Source organism: Melanotaenia boesemani, chromosome 12 (genome assembly GCF_017639745.1).
Source record: "Melanotaenia boesemani isolate fMelBoe1 chromosome 12, fMelBoe1.pri, whole genome shotgun sequence".
Lineage (NCBI taxonomy): Eukaryota > Metazoa > Chordata > Actinopteri > Atheriniformes > Melanotaeniidae > Melanotaenia > Melanotaenia boesemani.
In genome coordinates this window covers 5197741-5225483 of record NC_055693.1, presented here as the reverse complement: position 1 = coordinate 5225483, position 27743 = coordinate 5197741, and the positions used below count along the sequence as shown (strand labels likewise).

Here is a 27743-nt window from a genome sequence, read left to right as displayed (position 1 = left end):
ATAATTTTGTTGCATTTTCCTTAAAAGGAAAATACATTGTCTGAGATGTTCTTGCTTCACTTGAAAGGAACTGTGATAACAGCTGCTGTATATCCACTATTTTTATCTTTAGACACATCATCAGGTACAGTCAAAATAACACCTAACAAAGTACCTTTTGACATTAGGACAACTCATTATCTGCTGATTTAGACAGTATACAGTTATCAGTCTTCTGGTGGAAATTGTCTTAAACAGCAATTCCATCTCTGGTCACTAGGTGGCTCTTCACATTTCTGGCCCAATTGACCTCATTAGCTAGATTCACTTATCTAATAATTATTTTTCTTTTGTCTTTTTTGTTTTAACATAATTCAGCCATAAACAAAACGTCGAACAGAGCCTGTCTGGTGACATTGGAAGAAAATATTCTTATCACATGGCCATGAACTATTAGCACATTGGAATGAAATTAAGTCATGGCCATGTGTTAATAATGCATTATTTAAATGTTACACCTTATGCACCCAAAGTAAGCATCTCTAATTATGAAACTGTGTTTAATTACTAAAGAGAACAGGATATAATTCATCCCATGATATAAATAAAAGGAGATTGAATCTAAATAATCCTTGGTTCATGTATGCTAGACATGAAGGAGCTCATCCATTTTCTTGTGGCTACAGGTCATTATAATTTCCCAAGCATAACCACTGCATGACCACAATTTATTACTTTTCTCAGGTATTAGTGACAGGTGGCCACAATAAGTGTTTTCTTCCAAAGTCACAAAATCAAATATGGTCTTTTTACCTACATTAATAAGTATGTCGACATCAAACGTCACTGCCCTTATACTTCAATGCGTCCCTTACGCTAGCATGGTTGTTAGCAAATACATCCACCACTGGACAGTTCAGAGTCCAGTTTCAGTGGAGGAGATCCTGATGATGTACATTATCAGAAAGCAACACAAAAAGAGGCAGCGCAGTTGACAGCAGTGGTCTGTTCGACCATTAAATACAGCACGGCTTCTTCTTCGTCGTTCCTTTCGTGTGTTGCTATACTACCCAACACTGCCCCTGCAGTTTCTAGTGGTAATACTGTTTGCTGCATCAGGGAACAAATCCACAAGAGCCTGGAAACGGACCAAATTCTGCACGTAACCGATGCAGAAGATGGATGGAACGCTCTGTATCTGTCTATAATGAAGAGCGTAAAAGGGCCTTAAATGGACTCCATATTTTATCTCTCATAGGCCTTTTTTTGTCCAAGTATCTCTTGTTCCACCCTCATCCAAATTTGGTTATTTCTGACTCCAAAACAACAAAGATACCAAGATGATTATGTCTGAATCCCACAAACCAAGAGCAGTTTCCAAATTACGGGTGCTGGCTTCTTCAAAGGATGAAGTTGTAGTTAGTTAATGTTAGCACGCTAACATGCTAAATTAGGAATTTGAAATAGTAAACAGTCATGCTAACAACAGCGTTTAGCTCAAAGTAGCATTTCAAAGAGCTCTAGCGTGACTAAGCCATGTCTGAACCCCACACAATAACATTACATGAGTCATAACAAAGTTAACACAAGTAAGCCATTTAGCTTACAACACTGCCTCTTGTCTCCTATCCAAATGTTCTGTATGTTTACAGGAAACATGTAACCACATAATTTTTTTTCATACTTCTGCCCAACAAACCAAAGGCAGAGCTCAAGTGTATGGACACAGCTAACCACAGTGCCCATTTCCAAGATATTTTGGTCTTATTCGTGAGTTTGTGTCATCTGACTTGATGGCTATGTATCCAAACTGTAGCTGCGCACAGCTACTAAATGTGACAGCATCCACAAGTTTTAAAATGAAAGCAATTGTTACTGGCGATCGTGTGTTAAGCACTAACGTCAAGTAGAATCGTATGTGAGACTGTATCTATTAGTTGTATTGGTGATGCATCCCGCTACCTCTCTATATTCCAATTTATATATGTTAAATTCACATATTCAGTTTCTATAAGGCAAATTTACCATTGAATTATACTTAGATTTTAGTTGTAGAACATAAAGTTATGACCACTTAGTGCAGTTCAGGATGTTAAATGGCCAGTTTTATACTGTAAGGCTGGAACTTCACTCATTTACAGTTTGTCTTAAGATGAGTACGCACATAAGAATTTTCTAAATCTGAAGAGATTTTTTTTTTATCTGTTAGAAAAAAATCAGGCATGTAACAGGTGTGTGTGTGTGTGTGTGTGTGTGTGTGTGTGTGTGTGTGTGTGTGTGTGTGTGTGTGTGTGTGGTGTGCTCAGGCCACAGTGCAACATAATAATAACCACATTGAATTTGTGCATTGTTCCTGGGCAGATTACCTCTTTCAAGTTCAGCTGAGGTAAGAACAGGCTGACTCCGCCTGTACAGACTTTATAACATGCCATGAGAAAATTCCCGAAGGTTTGACGCATGTTTTGATGTTCTCAGCTATGAGATTAAAGTACCTTGTCCATCAGTCGGCTTTCTCACTGTTAATGCAGGTTTTAGTGTCACATACTGTTCCTGTTCACTGCTGAACGCTTCCCTAAAAAACTACAGAGAGGAGTAACAGCAGCATCTTCTGGTTGTACTGGAAACATACGCCAGAAAAACATGTATAGACCAATTTATCTTTCACCTTTGATCAAGCCCATTATTCACCGAACAGACAGCAGAAGTCCCTTCAATTATCAACAATAAACACTCCCCACTTAGTGTGACACAAGTTCCCAGCATTCAATGCAAGCTGCCAGAATATCTGAACCAAAGGAAATCTTGATCTCCTACAAAACTCATAACATCAGTATGAATGTATTCTACCTCATAAATCCATTTTGATGTGGTTCCTAAAAAAAATAATAATAATAATAATAATAATAATATAATAAAAAGATTTTAAAATCCTTATTGCTTGTGAACAGTCACCCCTGCTGGTTAAACTGCAAACAACATGGGATGACAAAATCAACAACCCTTTAAAAGTAGAAAAGCAACGAAAAATTGTTTGTTTGCATATTTACATTTACTTGGGACAATAATAATGTTTTTAACGAATGGTTGACATAACTGTTAATAATTTTAACAACAATAGTTAAACTGACAAAACTAGAAACCGTAATGAGATAACCATCCTTAACTTCTGGTGTTACATACCTAAACAAAGTGGTAGAAAAGACTCAGCCAGCCTTATTTCCACAAATCTTTAAGATTCATTATAATCACTGAAATATTTGCTCTACTGAATAGTAGACCAGGCCATTAAATGGTTAAGAGTTCCAGTTTCTAAAATATGAGAATACATTTTAAAACAAGTTTTCACTGGATAGAGATGAACCAGTGAACCCTTTCATGCAGTGTCCTCTACAGTGGACAACTCTTTAAACAAGTACCACTTTGTAGCTGTCCACTTTTAAAGCATTTTAAGTTACTGTATTTTTTCCTTTCTTTTATATTTTAAGTGTTGTTTTAAACTCTTTTTTTTCTACTTTCTTTCATGTGAAGCACTTTGAGTTGCAGGTGTGTTTGAAAGGTGCTTTATGAATAAATAAATTACTAAGAGCTGTTTTCTAGGATATGCATGGGTGATGATGGTATATTTGTAAATTAGTCACTTCAGAATGCAAATTATATAGCCGTATTTTCTGAAATATTTATACAATTATGATAGAGCAGATAGAACATATCACTGACTGTACATGCCTGTAGAAATAAAATATGGATAAAACATGTAGCATTGTTTTTGTTTTAGAAATTCATGCATGTAGGGGTTAAGAATAATAACACCAGATATTACTACCTCTGAATTAACAATGGGAAAATGTTTTTTTTCTCAAGCTATATTTCAGCAGATTATTATGAATTAAAAAAAAGACTATCTTTGGTAAAATGGAAAAAGTTGCTTGCAGTTAACCATCACCATCACTGCAAGAAAGAGAAGCAGGTAAATTTCTCTGGTTCACCAACTGAAAAAAGGTGGAAAAAAAAGGAGATTTTTCAGTTCTTTTCAAGTCTGCTTTTAGAGTGAAATAATTTTAATATCCTTTTTTATTCACTTTAATTCCATACAAGGCCTTATCAAACCAACATGCCTGAAATATAATAATACTGAATAGCAGCAATTCCTCACGTGGAAAAAGAATCTTTAAAAACATGACACCTAATAAAAATATTTACCACAACTTTCTGGTGTTAACGTCTCATCATCTGACTTGTTTTGAGCAAACGTAGAATAAAAACTTTAACAGAAACAGTTTTATTCCAAAACAGTTTCTTCATGAACAGTAAAATACAGAGCTTGGTCATTGTGTGTGTGTGTGTGTGTGTGTGTGTGTGTCAGTAACATATACAGTATCCCACAGTGTCCCACAGTTTTACTTCATAGAGTAAATACAAACAATGGAGACCAGTTAAATCCAGATAAAATCAAGGCAAGAGTGTTCAGTACGTTGGGGAACACAGCCGGTGACGTTCAGTCTGTGTCACAGCTGTCGTCCCATCCAGGAGTAACGACCGACTGATCAAGCTGGACCAATGAAAGCCACATATCCCATCTCTGACCAGTCAGATTACTGGTCTGTCTCACAGCATCCTCCTTCATCAGAGCTCATCCTGCAAAACAAGAAATTAAACCAACAAGTTAGCGTTCAGCATCTGCTTTGATTCTTACATTTCAGCTGAAAGGACAGATACCTTTGGTTTGTTGTGTAACCGTGACGACAGCTGTTGCAGTCGCTGTTTGATGATGTCGGCAATCGTGTTGGCGTCCCGGCTATTGATGTATTCCCCGCTGTGTTCATGCTGCTGCAACACAAACAAACCAGAGGTCAGATTCAACCAACCGTCTTCTAAACAGCTCATTTTTAAGAGGCTTCCTCCTCTTCAAACTCAGGTTTTGCTTTTAAATAATTCGCCTTTGAGAATCATGACATCTAATTATCACTATATGATTATTAAGGCCAAAGACAATATTTCAAAATGAACCGAACATTTTAAATAATAATGAATATATTTTTCTAGTATACTTTATTAATCCTAACTGGGAAGGTAGCCTCTACATTCTCTAGTAGATTTACTGGAGAGATGTGGGAATTTGGAGTTGAAACTTTTTTGTTAAGTTTGATTTTATTCAAATTTATTTATATTTGGCAACTTAATTATACTATAAACAGGAGGTAAGCAACTTTGAAGTCTTATAAAGAATGCAGTGAAGGAAGAAAGTCATTGCTTCTATTGAAAAGCTTCTGCACAAACAGCTGTCTTTTCTTTTATTGTAACTTCAGTTTTAGATTTTATATGGTTGCTTTTCTGTGGGCAAGAAAGACAATTTGTGGCTGAAAGTAGAGATCATTAAAAGTAGGCCAGAAGTCAAATAATCACTGGTTCCAACCAAAGTGTGCAGAAAACATCTCTGAACACACGAGTATTGTTGCTGACCATGTCCATCCCTTTGCTACTTCGGCAGGACAACGCACCATGGCACAAAGCTCAGATCATCTCTGCCATCCATGACTTTACAGACAAGGACAAAATTGTTGGTACCCTTCGGTTAATGAAAGAAAAACTCTAAATGGTCACAGAAATAACAGAAGGGTACCAACAATTCTGTCCACATCTGTATATCTAAAATACAGTTTAAGAGTGTTAACTGGCTCCAGATCGTCAGGAGACGCTGTGAAAATCACTAACGTGCCTCCTGGTGATTTTGCCAAAGGCAACATGTTCAGGTTAAAAAGGATTGGACCAAAAATTTAACCTTGGGGGACGACACATTTTATTTCGTGGATTCTTGAGGAGCATGTATCCATACTTAAGAAAAATTGTCCATCTGTGAGATAGGAGTAAAACCATTTCAGAGCAGTCCCTGAGAGGCCCACCAGACTTCTGAGTCTGTCTAATAAAAATCTGGTGATCTACTGTATCAAAGGCGGCACTAAGATCCAGTAAAACCAGGTTTACTGTGGTTTGTCCTAAAATCAGATTGATGCTTTTCTATAATATTGTGTTTATTCAATAACTTGTGTAACTGAATAAAAATAACTTTTTCTATCATTTTACTTTAGTTTTTCAAAGAAAATATTAAATTTTAATATAAAGAATTCAAAAGGCTGAAGCTTGGAAGTGATTAGAGATCAAGGCAGAAATAAATGGAGAAAAATGTTGAATGTGAAGGTTATGATGATGATTTCAGTCTGCCGAATCTTGTTTATGTTTATATGTTGTTGTTGTTGTTGTCTACTCCTAAATGGGTTGTAGTGGAAAAAAATTTGTTGCACCTGTGCAATGACAATAAAGTTACATTCATTCATGTAAATTTATTCCTCTTCTGCTTTTTAAATTAGAATTAGCAAATGGCTAAGAAAGTACATCAACAGTGGAAAAAGTGTTTTCTCTGTAATCTGCTGTTATACTGACTACAAGCGCATCTTTTCAAACTCAGTTCAGAGTGTGGAGCCTGTCCTGTCCTGTTAGTGTGTGTCCTCACCCTTCTTGTTCCCAGATATGGGTAAAATCTGACAGTCGGGTACGCGGTGATTCCAGCTGCCTGACAGGTCTGATGATGAGCCTGACAGTCAACCTTCCCGGCTCGGACTTCCCCTTTAAGCATCTGTCAATCACACAAAGAACATCCCCTTTAAAAACCGTTTTATCATGAAGAAATTTTAAAAAAAATGGCACAAACAAATTCAAGGTTCTCACCCGAGCCAGGACCTCAAACTCTGGGGCAAAGTGCTGACATGGTCCACACCACGGAGCGTAAAAATCCAGAACCCAGTGATCCCGACCGGACAGAACCTGAGATCTGAAGGTCTCTGGAGTCAGATCCACCGAGGCTTTGGGTAAATAACTGCACACATAAAACATTTTACTCCATTTAACTCGTTTATAACATTCAATCGGTCACTCGTTCAGGAGATGGAGGAAGGGAGGAGGAAAGGATGAAGGATAGAAAAAAAGATGGAGAAGACGGGGAATGTGAGAAAAGGAAAAAGTAAGGAAATTAAAGAAAGAAACAAGAAGAAAAAGAAGCAAAAAATTAAGAAAGAAAGATGGAAAGGGAAAGAGAAAGAAGGATGGGAAATAAGGAGAAAGTATAACAAGGAATGAGACAAAGTAAAAAGAAAATAAGAAAAAGAGAAAACGAAAAAAATTAAGAACCAAAGAAAGAAAAAAAGAAAGAAAGAGGATAGGTGGAAAAAATAAATAAAAAGAAAAATGGAGAAAAGGGGGAAAGTATAAAAGGTAAAGACATGACGAGCCAAAAAAGAGAGAAAATGAAATGAAGAAAAGAAGCAAGATATTAAAAAAAATGTAAAGAAGTGAAAAATGAAAAAAAAAGAAGAAAGGAGGGAAATATTAAAAAAATGATATAACTGGAATCAGAGAAAGGAAAGGAAAGAAAGATAAATGGAATTAAAAAATGAAAGGAGAAAAAGGAAAAGATTAAAAAAAAGGTAAGGAAATATGAAGGAATGAAAAGAGAAACAAAGGAGGAACATAAGACTGAAAAAAAACATTAAAATGCAAGGAAGGAAAAAAGGAGACAGATATAGACTCATGGAACAAATAAAAAAGAAGGAAGGAGAAAACTGAAAAACAGGAAGCAAATAATTAGATAAAAAAATAAAGATCTGAAGGGAAAGGAGAGAAGAAAGTAGTAAGAATGGAAGGGGGGTTGGGGGAAGAAGGCAGGAAACAATGGAGAAAAAAAGGTTGTAGGAAAGAGAAGGAAGGAGATAAAGAGGATTTGTATCTCACCTGAGGGCCCACGCTCTCAGTGAATGAGCATCTCTGTGCCAGCCGTTGTAAGCCCTGCAGACACAAACATCACGTCAACACCGAACCGTCCTGTTAGGAGGATTCTGATGCGTTTGAGGTCCAACAGAAAGATGAAGACCTCAGTGTTTACTCCAGAAACCGCATCATACCGAGTCACTGTCAGCTTAACTGGGTCTGGGTGATTATAGTTTTTAGTTCAGGGTTCAGTCTGGGTTTCCCTCATCTTCCTTTTTTCGAAGTGAAGCTTCTGTAGCCATGGAGCTTTATAATTATGTGTCAGTAGCTGCGTTTCCATTAGCCTAAGAACTGCGCAAAACCAAAATATTGCAATAAAAAACTGGTATTGGAAACGAAAAAACTCAAATATAATGAAAAAGTTTTTACGCTCTCATTTGGTTTTTCAGACGTGTCGATATAGCCGGACGTGACCAGTTCATTCAAGATGGTGCGGCATGTAGAGACGGCGGAGGAGATGGAAATCTTTTTATAGAGGAAAATATAACTGTATATAATCCTTAACATCAAACAACGAAATGCATTTTACAAGGATTAGAAATCTCCACCCTTCTCAAAGTGGAGTCTCGCGGGATGAGATTTAACGAGAATTACAGCTAATGTGCTAAACACCATTCACTGGATACACCTGCATATCGCAATGGCACTTTGTCTAAATTTTAGGAATATTGCTTTTATTTAGTGAAAACTGTAATGGAAACGCAGCTCATGTGTGTGTTCAGTGAGGTTTGAAGTGTGGTACTTACATGTATCCATCTGGTTGCCGGGTGTTGCCGGGGTACAGGCGGATTTCAGGGTACGCTCTCACACCCTGACTCTGACAGAACGTTTGAAAGCGCTGACAGTCCACAGAACCCACCAGGATCTGACCTGACAGCAGCTGAAAGGTTAAGCAACACAGAACCGGGTTGGACAGGGGGTTTGTCTTTGATGGACCACATTTGTGATTTGCTGATTCCTGCTTAAGGTTCTCAGTTTTTCTGCAGTTTTTCTTTATGCTGTGTGTAATGTGTGTTATACCCGGGCCATGCGCCTCCACTCTGGGATTAGAGCTTGACAGGGACCACACCAAGGAGCGTAGAAGTCCACCGCCCAGATCTGCCCTTCAGCTCGACCTGCAACAGAGACATCGAGTCTGTTTACACCTAAACCAGCATTTTGGGTGATCTGAACACAAACATCTGTTTATATCTTTGATTGGATCTTATTTTTTCATTCTACATGCATCCTTCAGCTCCGTCTTTATCTGGTATAATTTTTTCTGAATGAAAATTGATCCAGGCACATGCACAGTCCCCCCCTTGGTGCACACAGTTTCTGGGCTTAAGGCCCATTAAAGTCACTGCCAAGCTGCACTGCACACGGCTTTAAGGCATCCACGTGTTGTTTTCAATAAAGCACACATTCTGAATTATGTCTCCTCATACATCTGTTATCTCATTCTTACAGTTTTATATATTATCTCATTCATATTACACGTATTTCCTGTATAGTTACAGTCAAAGTGGTGAAATTCAGCATTATATATAATGTCTACTCATTCTATAGAATGCCAAGCGTTTTTAGGTAAAGTGTGAAATGTGCTTGTTCGTACGTACTTTTCCTAGGTATTCCACAAGACGCCTTGACATTGTACAGAATGACAAACCCTTTAGGTAAAGCGTAAAATGTGCATACTGGACTGGTCTAGAACAGCTAATGTGGTCATTTTGACTGCACACGATCTATTAAGGAATGGAGATTTTCACACTTTGTCGCTTCCTAAAGACGGCTAATTCACCATCAGTCTTGCATCTTGTCTCTTCTCTGAGATCTCTCCAGCCAGTAAAAGTCAGTCAAGAAGTTGACTCCTGTATTATCTCTTACTCTGTCCCTTTCCCTATCTTTTTTCCCTTATTTTCCTTTACTGAAACAGCCATGGTGTGCAGTTAAAATGGCCAGTGTGTTTATATTCAGTTGCTAGCATGTGACGCAATGCCATAAAGCAAAATACTGCCAAAAAGTGATGCGCTGGGACAGAAAAGAAAGTTGTGAAGTGTGGTTTCTCAGCCTCAGGACGCGGCTGGGCAACAACGGCTCCAGGAATTTACATTATGAATGTCAGTGCAACATCAAAACAAGTCAGAAGCACAGATTTTTGAGGATGGAAAGTTATGTAGTGGTACTTTAACTAAAAAAACAAAAAAATAGCAAAGAAGCAGAGGACAGACACAAAGTTCTGTCACTGCAGAAACAACAGTAGGAGCTTTAATGGAAATAATAACAATAATCACGTAAGGTTGGACCTTGGAGCTTTGATGTATGAACTTCAGCTTCTATTGTACTCAGAATAACTGTGACGAAATGCATCTGAATGTGGACTGAGCAGCTCCATCTGAATGGATCTTCAGTGTGTTTACGAGCTCTGTCTACTTGTGACCTGATCAGACGAGAAGAACGTTGACCCGTGCTGTGATCAGCTGAATCAGAGTTTTAGTTTTGTCTCTTATACTCAGAAAGAGTAAACATAAAAACTGAACTGTTTCAATATTAAACATCTTTCCTTCCTACTGGCTGTTTCTGAATTAAAAGCTGTATCATGTAACAGAGAGAGAGAGAAATGGGTTCTTGGAGTCTGCATTTTGCTGTACCATTAATCTCCATCTTTTCCTCCTAAAACATTCTTTGTTTCCTGTTTAATTTTCAGGACAGGTTTTACCTTTTACTCTCTCTGTGAAGCTGGAGGGATCAAGGACCTCCACAGTCGGATTAACCAGATCCTGCAGAGACAAACAAAAGGATCTCTCTGAACACAACTCCCTTTCCTGCAAACGGCAAAGTCCCACAGAAGATAAACAAAGCTATGAAGTATGTCTCCCTTCAAAGTGATACCTGTATGAACTCCAGGATGCCGTCAGCTGAGTGATGTCCTTCATATTCATGAACTGAGGAACCGTTGAAGATGACTGTGGTGGGATAGGCCTGAATATTGTACTGAGACACAAAGAGAAGCAGAACATCACACAGTGTACAGCTGATAAGCCATGGAGCAGTCTGGAGATGTTTGATCCTACCATGGAGCAGAGGTTGTGGTGGATGGTGCAGTCAAGAGTACCAAACTTCATCTGTCCAGCCAGCTGGATTGAAGCTTTTCTCAGTTCAGGCAGCAAAGCTCGACATGGAGGACACCACTGCACACAAGAATGAAGGATTTATCAGGATAGTATCCAAGAGTTATTACCAGTGCTTACATCCTTGTGTGTAAAGTGGGGTAAGTCTTTATATAAATGTGTAATTACACAGAGAGAAATATTGGTGGAACGGCAACTGCAGGTTGCAACTGAAAAGAAGTGTTTCAGTGTTTGATCAGAGAAATACACTAATGCACACTTCTATTCAGTCATCAGAGATTACTGGGTGATATGAATCTATATTTTATTTCTTTAGCAGTATGTGGTCTGGTATATCTTTAGGATAAATTTAATAAAATTTTAACACATAAAATCATGTTCAGACACAGTTTCAAGCAATGTCTTATATTTCTTATGGTGACCATATAACCATAAGAGAAACCCAGTTTTTTCTTCCTGTACTCTCATCAGCCACTTTCTTAGGTATACCCGCTCAACTGACTGTTAACACAAATATCTAATCAGCCAATCACAGCACAGCAACTCAATGCATGTAGTCATGTAGAAATGGTGAAGACGACTTGCTGAAGTTCAAACTGAGCATCAGAATGAGGAAGAAAGGAGATTTAAGAGACTTTGAACGTGACATGGTTGCCAGACAAGTGGTGTGAATATTTTAGAAATGGCTGCAAAACTGTTTTGGTAGGGTCAGAATTTGATGTACACTATATGAAAGCATGGATCCATCATGCCTTGCATCAACGGTTTGTAATGGTTTACCACCATGGCATGGTCTAACCACCACAGTCTACCTGAGTATTGTTGCTGACCATGTCCATCCCTTTATGACCACAGTGGAGCATCTTCTGATGCTACTTCCAGCAGGATAATGCACCATGTCACAAAGCTCTGATCATCTCCACCTGCTTTCTAGAACACGATAATTCACTGGACTCCAACGGCCTCCACAGTAACCAGATCTTAATCCAGTAGAGCAGCTTTGGGATGTGGTGGAACGGGAGATTCTCATCATGGATGCAGCCGACAAACCTGCAGCAAATGTGTGATGCTGTCAAGTCAATATGGAGCAAAACCTCTGAGGAATGTTTCCAACACCTTCATGAATGTATCACACCAAGAATTAAGGCAGTTCTGAAGGAAAAAAGGGGTCCAGCCATGTACTAGCAAGGTGGATAAAGTGCTTGGTGATTGAAGTTGACAGCACGTTAACAGGACAAATTTCACTCTGCCACTCTGCATCTGCTCCATCACTGTTTGTTTTGCAGGTGCAGCATCATCACCGGCTCTCAAGACAAACAGAGACCGGCTGGATGGGTTGGATCATCAAGCAGTAACTCATAAAATATAAAACAACTTGACAACAACTTAAAGTAATGACGTGGCATTTTCAGCTGTTGGATCAGGAGAATGAGTCGACTCAGATGTCATTTTTTGTCAGTGCAGTGAGGCTCAAAAGAATCCAAACCTGTCATGTCTCACTCGCTTACCAACTACTCAGTAAGACAATAACCTCGAACTAGATGAATATGACTCCTTCTACAAACTCATCCTCTTTAACTCTTCACTACACCAAAGCCAGTTAAAAATCACCTCAGTGTAATGCTTGAGTGAACCAGGAACCAGTTCTGTAGAAGAGTAAACAGTACAGGGTTGGGTTCATCTTGATAACAGTTATGTGTCATTGATATAAGACAAACTTTGTTTCAGATACATACTATTCCCTTGAAGCTGAGGGGATTAGTGACTCGATATTCACTGGTAAAGGTCTTTAGCAGAACTAAATATCATTGATTGCCATGATCTCCTTACTGCCACTTAAAAATGTAAAGAAAGAATCATGTTAATGTAACTTTCTAAGCAGGTAAAACAATCAGAGTGTGTATTATCTGTAACTTACTAACCGGAGCAAAGAAATCGACCAGCCAGGGTTCCTTCCTGTCAGAAGGAAAGTTGTCCGGCCTCAGAGTCGTCACATGAGCACGAACACTGTCTCGCGCAAAACCCACAATGTTGTACAAGACATCTTTACCTGCATAGAGACAGAGAGGATGAATCAACAGATGAGAACAATTACTCTGAAATGATGACATTGTCAGATAATAAACAGAATGCAGAGCTAAAGATGAAACAACTTAAGGGCTGTCCCAGTGTAGCACTGACCGTGGTGGATCTCAAAGTCATGGATTCCCAGTCCTTTAAAGACAGCGATGCAAGGTTTATGGATGTAGAGAGACTGACACAACTCAGAGTCTGCTAAACAGTCTACTCTGCCAACCTGGAGAGAAAAACAGTGAATCAGACAGACTTACAGGCAGGTAGACTAAAGTCCTGTTTCCACCAACGGGAACGGGTTGGTACGCATTTTTCTGTGTTTCTACAAGGAAGTACGAGAATGTCTGACCCAAACGGCCTTACATTTTTCGGACCACTGTTGCGATCTCAATCTTACCAATCTGACCCAAAAGGGTGGAGCCTGACACACTGCAATCCCTTGATTGGTCAAAAGAATCGTCACTTCCTGTTTAACTTGGCACAAAGAAAAAAGCAGGAACAGCTCCATGTTAAAATAAACGGTGGATTTGTTGTTGTTTAAAGCTACATGTCAAAAAGAAAGAACACAAACTGCTGGATGTCCACCATTCTCCTCCTTTGTTTCTGTCACCTTCTTCTTTGTTATAATTCAAGGGAGGCATAGCACTGCTAGTATGTAGCTGACGCATCTATCGCTATCTGGCCAATTTGCCGCTTACCAGTTAAGGGTACAGTTGGATGTGAAAATGCAACAGAGAATATGATTTACTGAACCACATCGCCCCATAAGGACCCCGACCTGCTGGTGGAAGCGGGTCTATAAAGACGTGCAGACAGAAAGATGGGTACCTGTATGTGGTCATTTCGTAAAAACGCTTGCAGCTTCTTGTACTCGTTGGAGAAGGAGCCTCTGTCACCAAATGTAAAACTCACCAACCAGCGATGACGAGCCAGTTTCTTCTGAAAACAATAGTTTAACACATATTATAGAGTTTATCTGCACCTGACAGCTGTTGTGTAAAATATTGTAATGTGTGTTGGTTTGTAGTGGGAGAACCTTGAAACTGTCACTGGTCAGCAGTTCGAGATCTGGCAGATGGTTGATAACCTGATTGTAGATTTCTCTACTGTCCAAGGTCTTTAGCCACTGCAGGATACAAACACTAAATAAGTACTGCAGTATTACAGATGCTATTACTGCAAACAGTACTTCACTGTGCTTTTTGTCTTACCAGAACACTGCCTTGTTTATCCAAAGCACTTCCAGGAGGGAACAAAGCAGTTGCTCCACTGGTCACCTGAGTTAAGAGAAATTTAATACCAATAATCATGTCTCAAAGAGCTTAAGCTGATTTAATAAATACTGCTAGTGGTAGATAAAAACATCAGGTCAGAGCAGGCGTGTCAGTAACTAAATACCTTCGCCTCTTTGCAGATGATACCCTAATTTATCTTCCCAGTTAGTAAAGGATGATAATGACAATCAACTAGTTAATGATCAGAAACAAAAAGTATGAATCCCCCATAAGAAGTATTACCTGGAAACTGTCACAGAGCTGTTGCTGTATGGTGCAGTCCATCCATCCCACCTTAACCAGACCGTCCTACAAGCAGACACACAGTAATCAAATCAAATTTTATTTATGTAGCACATTTCATACCAAAGAGCAGCAGTACTTTACATAATAACAATAAAAATATAACATAAAAATAATTTCAACTTTAAATTAAATAAAAGCGTTCACATACTCAAGTATATAACCTAACCAAATTATAAAAAAACACACACCTAATCATTCATAATCTATCTCCTATATAGACACTTATTCTTTCTTATCAAATAAATGTAATCTTTTTTCCTTTACTTTAAAGCAGATGAGAGATATTAATGGCAACTATTAAAACATTTAAAATACCCAATATATTTAGCAATATAATAAAAAAATACAGTTATATATCATTTAATTAAAATGACAAAAAATGATAACACAGTGTTTCCATTATGTTCACCCCACCCCAATGCTAACAGTTGTGTGAATGTTTGTAAGCCCTGAAATAAAGCACTATTCAAATAAAAGTTTATTTAACTAAATTGAAAAAAAGTTTTCCACGCATTTTTATATGTGCCAACAACACATAGTCAGCGCTCCCAGGACAACATAGCCTCAGTCAGCACATATACTCAGTAATTTTGCCGTGAGAAGCTCAAGTGTTTTCTGCTTCCATGTGTATTTATGTTTTATAAAATTGTGAGAAACCATTTGACAACAATTCTGCTGTGTTCTCACCAACATTCCTGCCAGCTTCTGTCTTGTTCTGGGCTCCAGACAATCTGAGAGAGACAGACACATATGACAACCCTGAGAAAAGCAGTAGCCTATACTCTGTTGTATGAAATGCATGTATGAGCTTGTGTATTAGGTAGAGTGATTTGTGACATGTCTTCCTGTTTTCATGCAGACCAAACACAATCATTTGTAAACATATGAACACATGTATGTGCACCGAAGCTGAAGATTTCAGGTGATGGTAAATATTTCTGATATGTTTTACCTCCAGTGTCAGAGCAGAAGGTGATCAGCCATCCGAGCCCCGATGAAAACGCGCTTTCTATCTCGGTGAAGACGTTCCCTAATAAAAGAAAAAAAATACAACCTTACCCACAGTTTAGACCACGCAGGATGATACAAACCAGCCCTGATAATAACAAGACACATCATAACTTCCATATACGTACTTATACATGAATCCTTATTTAAAAGTTTGGTAAAAAGAAATGAAAAGCTAATTCAAACACTGCAACTCACCTTGCCAGAGCTGAGTGATGGTTGTTGTGATGAACTGCATGGAGAAGCGAACCAGGTCGTCTTTGGTGCGCTCCCCGTTAAATTTCTCTGGTCTCTGCAGGGACAAAACAACAGCTGATGATTACAGAAAACAAATGGAAGCCATCAGTTTTCCTTTTCAGCTAACTTTACAGGAGATGAGAGACGATGGACACTTTTTTAACAAACACAAACATGTAATGACACTGAGCTGTATCTTATAGCCGTGAGTCAAGATTAATAGTAACTTTAACCCGCATCTTTCAAACAGCTTCTCACGAAAAACTGTAGTTCTTGTCTTTCCAGATGCAGGTGTGTTTAAGGAGCAGATCTAAATTACAGCATATGGACAACACTTCAACTGCAGCCATACAAATCAGCAATGTGGCACCTTCTCAAAGGTTGGTGCTGAGGTCTGAATTTATTTTAGGACATAACCAATGTTGAACAAACAAAAAGGTGCATTTTCTTTCTCAAATTTGCTGCTTTTTATTCTCGCGTTTACTGATCTTTCCCCTTATTTTCATTCTTATTCATTCTCTAGCCATAACACTACTGAACTTTGCCAGAGTTTCACATCTTGGTGCCCCATGATAAAGGCTAATTCAGCATCCATCTTGCTTTCTAACTGTACTGTGATATCTCTCCAGCCAGCAAAAGACAGTCTTGTTTTGACTCTTGTCTTATCTCTTGCTCTGTCCCTTTCTCTCTTTCTTATCTTCTCTTGCTCTGATCATGTCTTCTTGCATTTCTTGGCTAAATCAGCCATGGTGTGTTTATTTCCCCTTGCTAGCACGTGACACGGTGCATAAAGCTGCAACATTACGCAGCATTCCGGAAGAAAAAGGTTGCATTGTGTAGTTTTTGAGCTTTGGGACGCTGCTGTGCAGCAATGGCTTCATAAATGCACATAATAGATGTCACTGTGGCGTGTCCGATCCAAACCTGGCTGGAGTCATGTAATTTTCTCAGACAATGAATAAAGGGCAGACAGACCTGTCCAGCTCTGTATATATACAGGCTGGGGTAGCTGTTGATGCCTTTCCTCCTGCAGAGATGGTTGTTGTCTCCACAGTTAACCGCTCCGATCCTAATCACTCCATCCATCTCTTTGGCAAACTCCCTCCACTGTGACACACACACACACACACACACACACACACACACACACACACACACACACACACACACACACACACACACACACAAATTATAATAACTATACAGATGTTGGATTAAACAAAACCTTAATTACAGAACAAGAAATCGAATCAGGAAAACCTTTTATAAAGTTTTTAATGTGCTCTAAAATCAATGAGTGTTTCAGTTCAAAATGTTTCCAATTGTCACCTGCATTAAGTAAATGTGTGTTATCTGTTTCAGCATTTTATTACCGTTGGAGCCAGCTGGTGACAGTGTGAGCATCGTGGGAAATAGAAGTTGACAAACCAGATTTCTCCAGAGTTAACTGCTGTCTCTGAGACACAAACACACATATTAGCCTGTTTATCACCAGTGTACAAGCAAAGCATAATTTTTTTCCACAAGGAACATTCATGTTGTGGTGGATCTTTAAAAACCATGAAGTGTCACCGGTAATAATAATAATGCTAATAATAAATTTTTTTTGCTGGCGCCTTTCAAGTCACCCAAGGTCACCTTACAGCTAACAAAAGCATAAAAAACATCAGATAATATGAAAACAAAGCATCAGCCTAAAAACAAGAGTAGCACACTGTGTCCAATCGGAGTGAGTATGTCAGTTTGAACAGGTAGGTTTTGGGTTTGGAGTCTGACTGTCTTATGTGTGGGGGGAGGGAGTTCCATATGGTGGATGCTGACCAGGGGATGGTTTGTAGTCCAGCAGAGGTTGAGCAAATGGTGCAGGAGGGGCTGTATTCTTGGAGGAGGTAGGTGGGGGGCTAGATAGCTTTATATGTGAAGAGATTTTTGTAGTGGATGAGCTACTGAACCAGGAGCCAGTAAAGTTGGATGAGAATAGTGGTGATGGGGTCGTCACACTGAAACTTTTACACCTTTTTATTTGTCATTCTTCACTTTCAGCTGTTTATCTAATCAATTTAGCATGGATGTTTCAATCTGTTCCATAACCTGACACCTCCAGCAGGTACGAATCACTATATATTAAAAAATCTTACCAAAGTCTCCGCTGTCCAATGTGATGATCTCCAAATCGTCATCATAAATACCTGTAAAAGGATTGAGACATTAAATTGTTTTAGACACTACCTTCTTTAAAGTTAAATAAGTTTTCAAAGTAAAAAATATTTAAAAGTGCTCCTGTGGCAGCGTCATGATTAAGACTTACCAAAGTCATATCTGTAGTAGTTCCAGCTCTCGTAGCGTCCTCCCTGCTGTTCATCCAACCCCTTTTCTCCATACTTATCATATTTCTTTCTCAGATCTTCATCTTTCAAAACTTCATAAGCTCGATTCACTTTGAGGAACTTCTCATGAGCTAAAGAGTCGCCCTAAAATGATTCATCTTTGTCAATTTAGTTTTTTGTGGTAGAGAAAATGCATATGGGGGGTATATCAGAGAGTGACTCACAGGGTTTTTGTCGGGGTGCATGGTGAGCGCCAGCTTCTTAAAAGCCTGTCGTATCTCTCTTGTCGTTGCCTCCCTGCTGATCCCCAGCAGGTCGTAGTAGTCCGAGCTCTCTGCCCAAACTGCCACCAGCAGGATGACAAAGAGCAGCAGTGGCATCGTGGACTGGGCAGGGTCCTTGGCCTTGAGGACTCTTTTATGCAACATCTCCAAACTTTCCAAAACAACCAGAAAAACTTGGAACTGGAGGAGAAAGGACCAAAGATTATTCCTTGATGCTGTGCACATAGGTAGTCTAGCACTACTTGGTTTACTGCTGTTAAAACTGTTAAACTCATTATGTTATAATCATGCTGCTGTCACCCTCTCTCAGTTATTCTACTTTAATCACAAAGGAGGCAAAACATTTACTTCGATTCAGGGTTGCAGTGTGTCTGGAGGCTACCCCAGCGGCAATCAATGTCGCCAGTTTATTACAGGGACAAGATATCACAGCAACCACACACACAATCTAACGTGTGTTTGAGCTGTGATGGGAAGTCTTAGGGCTTAGAAAACAAATTAACACAGGGAAAACATACAAACCTGAAGGCCCCGACTGAGACTCAAACCTGGAACCTTCCTGCAGCTTAAAATGTTGCCTTACTTTATTAATTTTCTCAATTACTCGTTCTTGTGTTGGGAAGTTGATATTCCATCCATGCATTTTTTATATTTGCTTGCTCCATTGCAGGGTCACAGGAACCTATCGCAGCAGCAAGAAGCTAGGCGAGAATAGATGGACAGGTCACCAGTCCATCACGGAGGCAAACAATCTTTCACACAGATACCGTGACCGAGTACAGGTTTGCCTTACATATGCTCCAAACCTGAACGAGTACTTTTCTGAGGAAGTTCAAGTGGTGGTTCATGAACCTGTACCCACTATTTAGCCAGTGTTCATGGTCTAAAAAGCAGTTTATAAGCTCTTAAAATTGATTGTGGCTCTGAAACTGCCTGCAATGATGTTGCAATAGTTCTTAATAAATAAGATTATTTTATAGGGGTATTTTTTAAGGCTGCATAGCAGTCAAGCATGAAGGTTCCAGGTTCAAGACTCGGTCCATCTGTGTAGAGAATGCATCTTGCATGTGTCAGCATGAATAACTGTTTCTTTCTTTAAGACTACTATTCAGACCTACTCACATAACTAGCTGCAGCAACTTCTGATCATAACGTGCCTCAACTTTTTTTAGGGATAAGTTCAGTCTTACAACAAGAGGGGTTTCCACTCAAAGTCATATAGCCTACTTTCCCGTTTTTTCTCTATTAACTTTGTTATTAATGAAATTGTGTGTTCAGCCACAGAACAGCATAAATTGTTAAGTAATGCATGCCTATTTTATGTGTGTTTTACCTCATGATTTAACAGACTCATTACCACCTTCATCACTTATGTAACTTGTAATAAATACACATAACACTGTGGCTACACATCTATAAGGATAAGTTTTAATATAATTCAGATTTTTAATCTGGTAAACCAAAGCCTCTCCATGGAGGTCAATATCAATTTTCTGAGATTCTTTCTTTGCTGTTTAAAGAGCCATAGTGTAAGCTAAGCTAAGCTAACTGCAGCAGAAATTAACGTTAAAACTTGCTAAGCTAATTAGCTGGTTGGAACCCCCGGGACATTGAGCGATTTGCAGTATGTGAGTGAAGCAAAATCTCACATTAATCTGGCGTTTACAGAAATTTCAATCTAACAAAACTGCAGCGTCGTTACCTTTGAGATGTCTCAACTTCTAAAACTGTGAAGATGAAGATCCGCATCAGGGTCCGGCTCACACCGGCATCAAGTTATCGTAAAAATATCCTTCTGTTCCGGTTACTACCTTTTAAAAGAAAAGCTACATAAAACACAAGCAGCGGATCGACTCGAGAATAAAGGCAGATATGAAGGAGAGCACGTTTAAACTGATTTTATACTATATTAACTAAATTAAGTCAGAGTATAATCTAGTGACTCAAGATTATGTTCTATAATGTTCAGCTAACGTAATCCTTTTACTTTTGAGAGCGGAAATGTTACATTCATCGGAATGTGTTTAAAATACTTTACAACTCATCACTACATTTTGATGACGCAGATTGGTGCATTCACGACTGCACAATCACTTGTTATGACAAAGGTAATACAAAATAATTTAATAATAAATTTATATAACAAAGTGATCAGTCTGCACTTTCAGTCATTAATACCTGTAAGCTTTTCAGGCTATTCTATCTGAATTAATTCTATTGGGTTATTCTATATCATCATTGAGCTAATTCTCAGGACAAAGTGTGTGGGTTGTTTCATGTATGTGACTTTTTACACCCAACAACGTATATTATTTAGATAAACATTTCTGAGCCAGAAGATGGCTGCAAATAAAATGTGACTTTCTGCAAACAATGTCTACAACATACATTGAATGAAAAAAGGTTCCTCAAAAATAGTATGCTCTTTTCTTTTTGCTCCTTTATTTTTTCTTTTTACAGTTTATTTTAAAGCAAACAACTATAAACATACAATTTGACCTGAATACAAATCAGATCAGTATGTGTTTTTGTTTTAATATAACCTGAATCTATCATGACATTAGGCTGAGAATGAACTCATTTTTAATTACATGGTCATGATAGATATTGTATGTAGCCATTTGTTCTGCATGTTCTCTGAAATGAATGTGACACTAAATGCAATATGAATGTGACTACAATTTTATCTTTTATACGTGCAGTTCGAACTGTAGAAATGACCCAAAGTTTTCTTCTTATTTTGATTTTTCTATTCTGTTAAGAATTGAATTGACTATTTGGTTAGGATTGTCATTGCTGTCTAACTGAGTTTGCATGTGTCTGAAAATTTGGAGCACACTACAGCAAGGTAATGGTCAAGTGTTGGACATCAAATGGTCAAAGCTTTCATTCACAAGGTTAAAGAAACGCTGTATAAAGATATTTCAAAGAATAGATTTTGGTTGTATAGTTGAGATAACATAGGTTTGACAAACTCAGAATTTTGGAAGGGGTTCAGGATTGAAAATATCAAAGGTGAGTCCTCACAAATTCAGAAAGATATGTCTGGCATCATTTCTTTTTTTCTGGATTATCACTAATTGGATTGAAGTGGATAATAATGGACTGGTGCTATTATATATATATATATATATATATATATATATATATATATATATATATATATATATATATATATATATATATATATATATATATATATATATATATATATATATATATATTTCTTTTTTAATTTTTTTAAATTTTTTAAGGTTTGGTCTGGCTCTCTAAAATACACTAAAAATTACAACTAGATTAATTCAACTGAGCTCGATAAGTACCTAAATAAATAAATAAATGTCAGAAACAGAGTTTACCTGAACGCATTGTCTAGCTGACGACATCAAAATGCGCCGGAAGTGAGCGGCAGCTCCTCCACCGTAGCATCATCTCACTCCACCGGTATCCCACAGCTCCACAGCCTGTCGCGGTCTGAAATATTTTGTTTTAAGCCGCCAAATTCAACGTCATCTTACGCTATGCGATAACTGTTAATTCCATACAAGTATCTGTTACAGTATTAGTAGGTTGTAGTGGGAGAATAGTTAGCTTTTCTGGCCACACTATTTAGCTAGCAGCCCTATCGTCACTTCCTACTTTTAAAAATCGCGGCTACAGAAAAGAAACGGAGATGGAGTTGCAAGGTAGCTAGATTTATGTAATTATTAATATGTTTATCCCTTTTGTGAGTGTGATTTGTTGTCATTTGCATATTTAGTAGCCATTTTTCTGATCGTAAAGCACGTCAGTCTAACTTTAGCCTTTTAGCTGCTAACAGTGATTGATTCTGTATATTATCACAAAGTAAATTAACAGTCTTTACAAGTCTCAATATCTTTCAGCTCTCAAATATCTTTTAACTAATTAAATGAGAGAAATCTTTTTTAAATCCTGCATAAATATTAGCCCGTGAAAAACTTTTATTTCACATGGGTTTAAAAGGATATCGACATCAGCTGTTCATTCTGTGACATTTTCTCTGAATTTTGCCCGTTTGGTCTGATAATTTATTAATTTTACATAATCATATCCTCTCTGATGCTTCGTTCTCTTTTAAAGATGTCATTTTTGTTTTCTTCAGTCATGATGATAATTGCAAGCTTTTTCTTATAAATTTGATTTTTATCTTGGCCAAATTTTATATTCATACGTGTAATTTTCAAATAACAAACCCTCTGCTCTGTTTTTGCCCTTGACATGAACCAATACTCAGCCTCTATTAGAAACTCCACAAACTCTAAGGCTTTACGGACTATTGAGACTTTTAAAAAGTACTACTTAAATGTTTGGTAAAACCAAAGATTGTTAAACTCCCTCTTCTTGTATCTCCTTCTTATTCCTGTTTTCTTGATGCTACCCATGTTGCCCCCTTACTGTACTCTGTTGTTCTTTGTTTTGCTTTGCTCTCTTTATATTGCATACTTTGATACGTTTCAAATCTCAATAAAGTTGTTTAATTAAAAAAAAATTAAAAGAAGTAAATTAACAGTCACATGTATAACACCATTCTACATTATTGGGTGTATGTCTATAATAACATCTGTGGTTAGTTTATTTATTTAAAGGAATATTATTAACTGTTTTTATTACTAATTATATAAAAAAAAAAAGAAATTATGCCCAGCATTTTGCATGTCTGGTGTTAGTTTGGATTGAAGGGTCGTTGCTTTTTATCTGTTGTATCTTTGTCTTTCATTTTTCTACTTTCCTTTTTACTTCTCACTATTTTTTCTTTTTTCCCTGTCCTCGCCGATCAGGTCCAGCAAGATTACACAAATACAATAATTCAAATAAATAAGATTTTTTAAAAAAACAAAACAAAAGTCAGATTATAAAGAGGAGCCTTATACCCCCTTGGCAAAGCAAATTTGTTGGGCACAACACAGCAGCCAGACCATCACTCTGTTTGCTACGATGCTGCACAAGACAAGTAAAAAAAGAAAAGAAAAAAAATCAAACAGTTAGTTCTGTGTTTCTAGGTTTGATCTAAATAGTAATTTTATGTTTTCTTTTTTTAATGAAATTGTATTGTGTGATTTCTTTATAATATACTGCTGACATTCCAAAACAGGTTGTTTTAATATTTTTATTAATTTATTTTATTTTCTCTTGTTTTGATAGTCTGAAAAAATGACTTATGTGCTCAGTACTTCTTTCTCCATGTTCACTTCTTCCATGTTCAGACTCGGGATGTGCTGCTTTCCTCCTAAAGGCTGAAGTCATGTTTTTTTGTCTGAACAGTCTGGTATAGATAGCTTCTTCACAATGGTTCATGCATGGCCCAGATCTGTGTATGTGTTGATCAGCACTTTACAAATATTCTGTATGACAGGGGTATCCAGCTCCAGTCCTCGAGGGCTCTCGATTAGGCTCTCCTCAACAGCTTTTTATCAAGTTTTGCCCAAGAATGTTGATTTATTTTTAATTGATTGACTTTGAATTGACTGTCTTTCAGTGGGTTCTGAACCAATGAGCCTTGGTTCACCCACTTCTCCTAAGCCGACCTCTGGAGCTCAGTTTCTGCCTGGCTTCCTAATGGGGGACCTTCCTGCTCCTGCCAGCCCACAGCCCCGCCCCTTCAGCTTGGCCACGCCCATCGCCGAGAGCACCGGTACACATCGAGGTCAGCAGGAAGACAATCGCAGCTGCACATTAGCTGCTTTGTTGTTGGCAGTAAAATCTAGCTAATTTCCCCGTGTTAATCCTGAAATGATGTTTTTAGGAGGAGGAGGAGGTTCTGGCCTGCAGCCAGTTGTTCCCACTCCCAAAGATAAGAGCGGAGCCCCACCTGTTCGCAGCATCCATGACGACCTGGTTACAGCTGGGACGCCCCTCAGTGCACATAGACAGGTTCGTATGCAGGAAGTTAAAAGTGTTTGTTTATTTTATTTTTTTCTTTCTATAAATAAGCTCTGATGTTTTTATAGTCTGTGTATATTCTCCCAGATATGGCTTCAGGAACAGATGCAGACGGGTAGAGTGATTGTAAACTAGTGTTGCCTAAACAAGAGTTGATGTAATGAGGTCCAGTTAGCACCAGATGACAGGATGCAGGTAGAGACAGGAAGAAGTTTCACAGACTTTTTATGTAAAATATTATGAACCAGAACAAATTTGAACATTTTGAAAATGTCTCCCTCTGCTTGTCTGTTCAGTCTTTTCCAGTCATGCAGTCCCCGCTGTCTGCACGTCAGGCTTCAACACCAGGAACAGGTACACACTGATACCACCACCTGTTCTGCAACAGGCAGTCAGTTGGAAAACTTTACTTCGTTATTAAATTTAAATGTTAATAATTACAATCAGTGGTGATCCAGATGTTGAAGTGTTATCTTTTAGCTGCAGATCCAAAATAAAAAAACATCTATGGTAAAAGTTTCTCCATTTTAATTTGACCGAATTGTATGGAGAGGAAAATCGACTCAATATCATAGTGTGTGTGTATGTGTGTGTCTAATACATGATTTGGAAACTGATTTGTGTGTAACTTTGGGTACCTGCAAATGTATGTTCACATGTACACAAATATATTTAGAAATTAACATGAATTTACACATGCACAAATGACAAAAATGCACAAGTGTAATTGGTCCTGATTGCTTATTCATTACTGGATTTTATTTAATCTGGCTTTTTCTTCTCTAGGTGTGCAGCAGGTGTGTCTGTCTCCAGCTCAGGTGGATCCCTTCTACAGTCAGGGAGAGTCTCTCTCCTCTGAAGACCAGCTTGACCAAACCTGGGTCACTGTGTTTGGGTATTTATGCATCTCAGTACATGCAGCCTGTCACTATTCTGTCCTTATAAACATATTGTTTGTACATGAACTGTGTGTGTTTTTTAGTTTTCCTCCAGCCTCTGCTTCCTACATCCTGCTGCAGTTCGCTCAGTACGGAAACATCCTCAAACACAAGGTGAGACATTGAATAGTACAGGATTAACTAAAGCCACGCTTATCTGATTTAAAGTGAAGTACATAAAACATTAAAAGCAAGGTGCATAAGAAATATCTAAAACAGAAGAATTAAAACTAAGTAAAAGAATAAAATATATTAGACAGAGACATAGAATACATACAGTGGGTTACATGTAAAATAGACCTTGGGATATAAGTCATTATTGTCATCATCAATGTATGAATGCGATAAAATATGTTTAGAAAAGAAAAATTACTGTCTTAATGAAAGACTTGACAGTGTAGCTGCATCTATTCCAGCTTCCTTCCACAAAATTCCCCATTTTTGCTTTATTTGGCCAAACTTTCATTTACTGTACATCAGCCTGCAAAAATCACACGATTGAATAGCAGAAATTCTTTGAGCTGATTGTAATAATTTATTTATTGGTTTATTTATCAGGGACAGTACACATTAATGAACATTTCTGTAAATGTGTCAGCGTTAGCTGTAAAGCTAATTTTCAACCATTGTCCCTGGACAAGGTGTAAAATGTCGACATTAATAAAATCCACAAGTTTAAAAAGTAGTAAAGATTAAAACTACACATAACACAGCATTTCACACAATATTTACAATGAAAAATGACATTGGCGCATAAGCAGGTAGTTGTGCAACACAAAACGGAGAGAAGCGAGAAAAATTTACCATAAAGATAAAGCCATTATATACATAATAAAAGCACCTCTTGTTAATGAAGCGCAGCCAATAGATGATCCTGGCATGTGTTAATAAACATACACCATATACCAGGAAACCTGCAGAAATTCTAATTTGATTTCATTTAAGTTGCGTCTTGAAAGTGTTATATGTGGAGCAAATGGTACACTGTTCCAGATTTTACAGCCACTAACCATGAGTAAAGGTTTTTGTGTAACCATAATAATTTTCTCTATTTCCATGTGTATAAGCAGCAGGGTTATCCTAAACTAAGTGTATATTAATTTGTAATTCCAAGTGCTTTTCTATGGGCTCCGTACATATCATATTATAAGATCTTGCTGCTGTAAATGAATGTTTACAAATAATTTCAGTTTGTAAATCAGAATTTGTCACCCTGCAAAGAAAACCAGCCTGACAAATTCTAGTTTGTGAATGTGTATAAAAGGATTTACATGGTTGTAAAACAAAAGGAAAAGAAGAATTGTGTTTGTAAAGAAAAATAGAAGTTCTTTTGCAAACATCTGTTCACAAATGCTACGTAAAAAATGTTGTTGCAAGACTGAAGTTGTGAATTTTTGACCTTTTCTTTGTCTTCTATCTGATTGGATGATGGCAAATCAAATTGTCCAATTAGAGAGCAGACGGCTTCCTGTCCTCCTGCACCACTGCAGGCTCTTTAAGAGGAGTAGATAGATTTTATAGATGGATGATGGTGGGACTACTGTGACACAGCCCGGTATTCAAGGTGCACTGATATGAGCTGATGGATGTATTGATGATGTTTTGACAGATGGCGTCTCCTGGCAACTGGATGCACCTGCAGTATCAGTCCAGACTTCAGGCCAGAAAAGCCCTGTCCAAGGATGGGAAGGTGTTTGGTGACTCCATCATGGTGGGAGTCAAACCCTGCATCGACAAGGTGAGTTGCTGTTGTTACCTGCCTGTCTGTCGTCTGATTGGCCGTCCACATCAGATGAGTTTTCAGTCTGAACTGAGCAGCAGTAACGATGTTGATCTTTTTGTTTCTGTCAGAGTGTGATGGACAGCAATGAAGCCATCTCTCCTCCCCTCTCCTCTCCCATCTCCTCCATCCTCCCCTCCACTCCTCGCTCCACCATGAGGCCGCTCAGCACCTCCTTCAGGAGCTCCAGCAGCGACTACCAGGTGACCTCAGATCTTTCCTTCATCTTGGTTCTGCTTGTAGAACCATTTTATTCAGATAAGATGCTGACTGATCTTATGAATCTGTCTGACTGAAGGTGGTAGCAGACAGACAGACACCCAGGAAGGACGACAGCTTTGTTTCCAAGGCGATGGAGTACATGTTTGGCTGGTGAAACCCGAAGGAGAATGATGAGCAGATAGATTAACAGATTCACTACAGTGTGTTTGTATGCGTATGTGTGAGAGTGTGTGTGAAGATGGAGAATCTTTCTGTCTGCTTTTATGATCCATATTTTATAAAATCTTTGTATCAATAAAGTTTTTTTTTTTATTTTAATTCAGTGGTCTATTCAAAGCGGTTTGCACTAAGTTATAGCCGGTTATAACAGCTATACTGTGCTCAGAGCTTATTTATTGTTTTTTGTAGTAGAAGTGAATTAACAGCCATCAGATTTGTACCAGAAAATTCTCTAATTTTTCAGCTGATTGGCTCTTGTAAATACCA

The 27743-nt window shown here is 38.1% G+C and overlaps 2 protein-coding genes across 4 annotated transcripts; one reads left to right on the top strand and one right to left on the bottom strand.

The window, feature by feature from the left end:
• Positions 1-4014: 4014 nt before the first annotated feature.
• dnajc10 (DnaJ (Hsp40) homolog, subfamily C, member 10) lies at positions 4015-20198 on the bottom strand. 3 transcript variants are annotated; one of them, XM_042002535.1, is made up of 25 exons: positions 20119-20198; positions 18357-18596; positions 18114-18276; positions 17944-17994; positions 17179-17261; positions 16781-16912; positions 15767-15860; positions 15513-15590; positions 15248-15291; positions 14498-14563; positions 14192-14257; positions 14017-14106; positions 13809-13919; positions 13089-13203; positions 12830-12957; positions 10851-10967; positions 10669-10770; positions 10496-10556; positions 8818-8912; positions 8544-8677; positions 7762-7815; positions 6703-6850; positions 6488-6610; positions 4696-4806; positions 4015-4614 (listed from the first exon to the last, which is right to left on the bottom strand). In XM_042002535.1, exons 2-25 carry the CDS (start codon positions 18558-18560, stop codon positions 4603-4605), a joined length of 2382 nt encoding a protein of 793 aa, XP_041858469.1. In that variant the 5' UTR covers positions 18561-18596; positions 20119-20198; the 3' UTR covers positions 4015-4602. The 3 variants fall into 3 exon arrangements, with proteins under 3 accessions (XP_041858469.1, XP_041858471.1, XP_041858472.1); XM_042002537.1 differs by having other exon boundaries at positions 4696-4803; XM_042002538.1 differs by having other exon boundaries at positions 4696-4804; positions 6492-6610.
• Positions 20199-21814: 1616 nt separating this feature from the next.
• nup35 (nucleoporin 35) lies at positions 21815-27743 on the top strand. Its single transcript, XM_042000732.1, has 9 exons — positions 21815-22102; positions 23914-24081; positions 24181-24308; positions 24614-24671; positions 25104-25212; positions 25300-25369; positions 26865-26993; positions 27107-27238; positions 27334-27743. Exons 1-9 carry the CDS (start codon positions 22090-22092, stop codon positions 27409-27411), a joined length of 885 nt encoding a protein of 294 aa, XP_041856666.1. The 5' UTR covers positions 21815-22089; the 3' UTR covers positions 27412-27743.